Source organism: Anoplophora glabripennis, unplaced genomic scaffold (genome assembly GCF_000390285.2).
Source record: "Anoplophora glabripennis isolate ALB-LARVAE unplaced genomic scaffold, Agla_2.0 scaffold2583, whole genome shotgun sequence".
Lineage (NCBI taxonomy): Eukaryota > Metazoa > Arthropoda > Insecta > Coleoptera > Cerambycidae > Anoplophora > Anoplophora glabripennis.
In genome coordinates this window covers 1-2,768 of record NW_019418681.1, presented here as the reverse complement: position 1 = coordinate 2,768, position 2,768 = coordinate 1, and the positions used below count along the sequence as shown (strand labels likewise).

At 36.3% G+C, this 2,768-nt stretch overlaps 1 protein-coding gene across 1 annotated transcript; it reads right to left on the bottom strand.

Annotated features, from left to right (window-relative positions):
* Positions 1-464: 464 nt before the first annotated feature.
* Positions 465-998, bottom strand: LOC111692677. Its single transcript, XM_023456762.1, has one exon. The coding sequence runs from the start codon at positions 996-998 to the stop codon at positions 465-467; it is 534 nt and encodes a 177-aa protein (XP_023312530.1).
* Positions 999-2,768: the final 1,770 nt, after the last annotated feature.

Genomic DNA, 2,768 nt, shown 5'->3' with positions numbered 1-2,768 from the left:
AGCCATCGACTTTTTTTTTGTTTTGTTTGTTTTTGAGCTATGACGTCATCGGCAATTTTTTTAAATGGCAACCCATATTTTTTTCCACGGATTTCGATAGAGCACATTTTTCTGAGTACGAATATGTCAAAAACGTATGACCTTCAAGATGGAAGTTTTCGAGATAATAGACAGTTTAAGTTGATTGTAGATGATCATGATATTAATTTGAGCATGCGCAACGGTCAAATTCTACGTATACGTTATGTCCGATACATAACTTAAACTGTCTATTAGGTTCCAAAGTTTCAAGGATGTACCATATACAAGGTATCGAGTGGGTCAAGTTTTTTAATAGCTTATCGAACATTTTGAGAGATTTTAGGAGCAATTTGTTTAATTTTTTAAGTAATAATCAACAACAATTTTAACAAATAAAAAAAGGTTTCTGTGCAAATGATAAATAATTAAAGTAAACAAGAAAATCAGAGGAAATTTTCAAAGTGACCTCCATTCACTTCTTGGCAATATCCCATTCGCCACTGAAACTCCTGCAGAACCTTATGAAGAATATCTGGTTGAATGGCTCGAATTTCATTGCGAATTCTGTCCTTTAATTCTTCAATGGTATTTGGTCTATTGAAGTAGACTTTGCTCTTTAAATAGCCCCATAAAAAGTAGTCTAGGGGAGTGAGATCCGGAGATCTAGGGGGCCATTCGATAGTTCCTCTTGGACCAATCCAACGGTTAGCAAATATTTGGTTTAAATAGTCGCGGACGATCACTGCAAAATGAGGAGTTGCACCGTCTTGTTGATACCATATCGTGTTATTGGGCAGATCGGGATCTACGTCATTAGGGTAAAGCACCGCAGGTGCAGGAATTAAATCGTCTCTTAAAAATTTAAAATATTTTTCACCTGTTAATGCGCCTTCAATGAAAAATGGACCCAAGATACGGTTACCGACAAGGCCAGCCCAAACGTTAACTTTTTGTGGAAACTGACTATGAGTTTCCATTTCCCAGTGTGGATTTTCAGGAGATCAATATCTACACAGTAAACCGGCAAGGTTTACTGTGCCGTTGAGATAAAAGGTATCCTCATCAGAAAAAACAATATTGCATAAGAATCCGTCGTCATCAATCATGCGTTGCAACATGGTTTCACAAAACTGTAACCTACGGTCAGGATCATCTTCGTTTAATTGTTGGACCAAAACCACTTTATACGGATGCCATTTGTAAAATTTCAAATATTTTAAGACGGAGCTTTGAACTATTCCGTTGTTTACCGCCACTTGGTGGGTGGGTAAATGGGGATTTTCTTGAAGCTCTACTAGAATATTCAATTTAACATCTTGTTGTACTGGTGGACGACCCGTTCTAGGGCGATCTCTCGCATGGCCCATTTCTAAAAACTTTTGCACTATTTTACTAACCGTGGACTGTGTAATTGGTTCTCTGTTTGGATATTTGTTGTTAAATAAACGGCAAACTTCTACTTGTGTGCGAGCTCTGTCCCCGTACCCGATCATCATCAAAATTTTGATTCTTTCCCTTTCACTCAAACGACGGACCATTTTCAAATAAAATGAATTCTGATAGAATAATGATTAATCAACTTAAAATAAAACACAAACTTGCGAGGACAAACTTCAACTATCAAAACTGTAATTTTTCCAGCGCTTCCTTGATAAATGATTAGTATTTTGTCATCGCTTGTATAATGCATTCTTGAAACTTTGGAACCGAATATCTCGAAAACTTCCATCTTGAAGGTCATACGTTTTTGACATATTCGTACTCAGAAAAATGTGCTCTATCGAAATCCGTGGAAAAAAATATGGGTTGCCATTTAAAAAAATTGCCGATGACGTCATAGCTCGAAAACAAACAAAACAAAAAAAAGTCGATGGCTGAAAAAAGTGACATTTTATAAACTAAAGTTGAAGTGTCCGAGGATTTCCTGTGAAAACCCTTCAATAACGATATGTCGAATTTATTCCAAACTTTACGAGCTCAGTGTATACTTCGAGTGAGTGCGAGAGAGACACAGTATACGGAGACGGCCAAGAGTGGCCGAGAAACGCGGCGCGCGCGCCTTATTAACAATAAAAAAAACAAATATTCAGAATAAACTATGCCGGCGTAACTCTTCGGATAATTGTTAAAGGATGTTCAAAGATTATTTAAGAAGTTTGGTAACACTAAAAATTGCAATGTTTAATAGTTTATTGACGTTGAAAATTACTAATTACTAACGCCTTGCAACATGAGGATATGTTTCAAGAGTCGTTTTTTTATTAAGATTATAAAAAAATCGAATAAGAATCATGTTAGCGATCCAGCCTGGACTATAACTCATTAGTAGAGTTCGACAGTTCGTTGCGTGTATAACACGTCGAGGTGGCGGGGTTTAGAGGTTCGCATCGTAGTTCATTTCGTTCCTGAGTACGTCTCAAGCGTTAGTATGGGCCGCTACATTTAAATAAATATAAAATGCATCGTTGATTTATTAGACGTTATAACGATTTAAACTGTGATGGATAAAATGCGGTATTTCTGAACCGATTTTGTTGAGCTGGTATTGTTATCACTGTAAAATGTTCATTGAAAGTCAAATGCATAAAAGAAATCGACTCTTACAGTTGAGAACACTTGAAGGAAAAACTCACCATCACCCTTGCATTGCCTTGTGTTTTTCGTTAGTAGTTTCGTGAAATATTTGAAGAATATTTCTCTTTTTTTTTTGTCCGAAAGATAATTCTGTTTAATTATCCTTAACGAAC

Bases quoted from the DNA above. Each gene is read 5' to 3' on its own strand.
- LOC111692677 (XM_023456762.1), bottom strand. From the start codon at position 998: ATGGAAACTCATAGTCAGTTTCCACAAAAAGTTAACGTTTGGGCTGGC.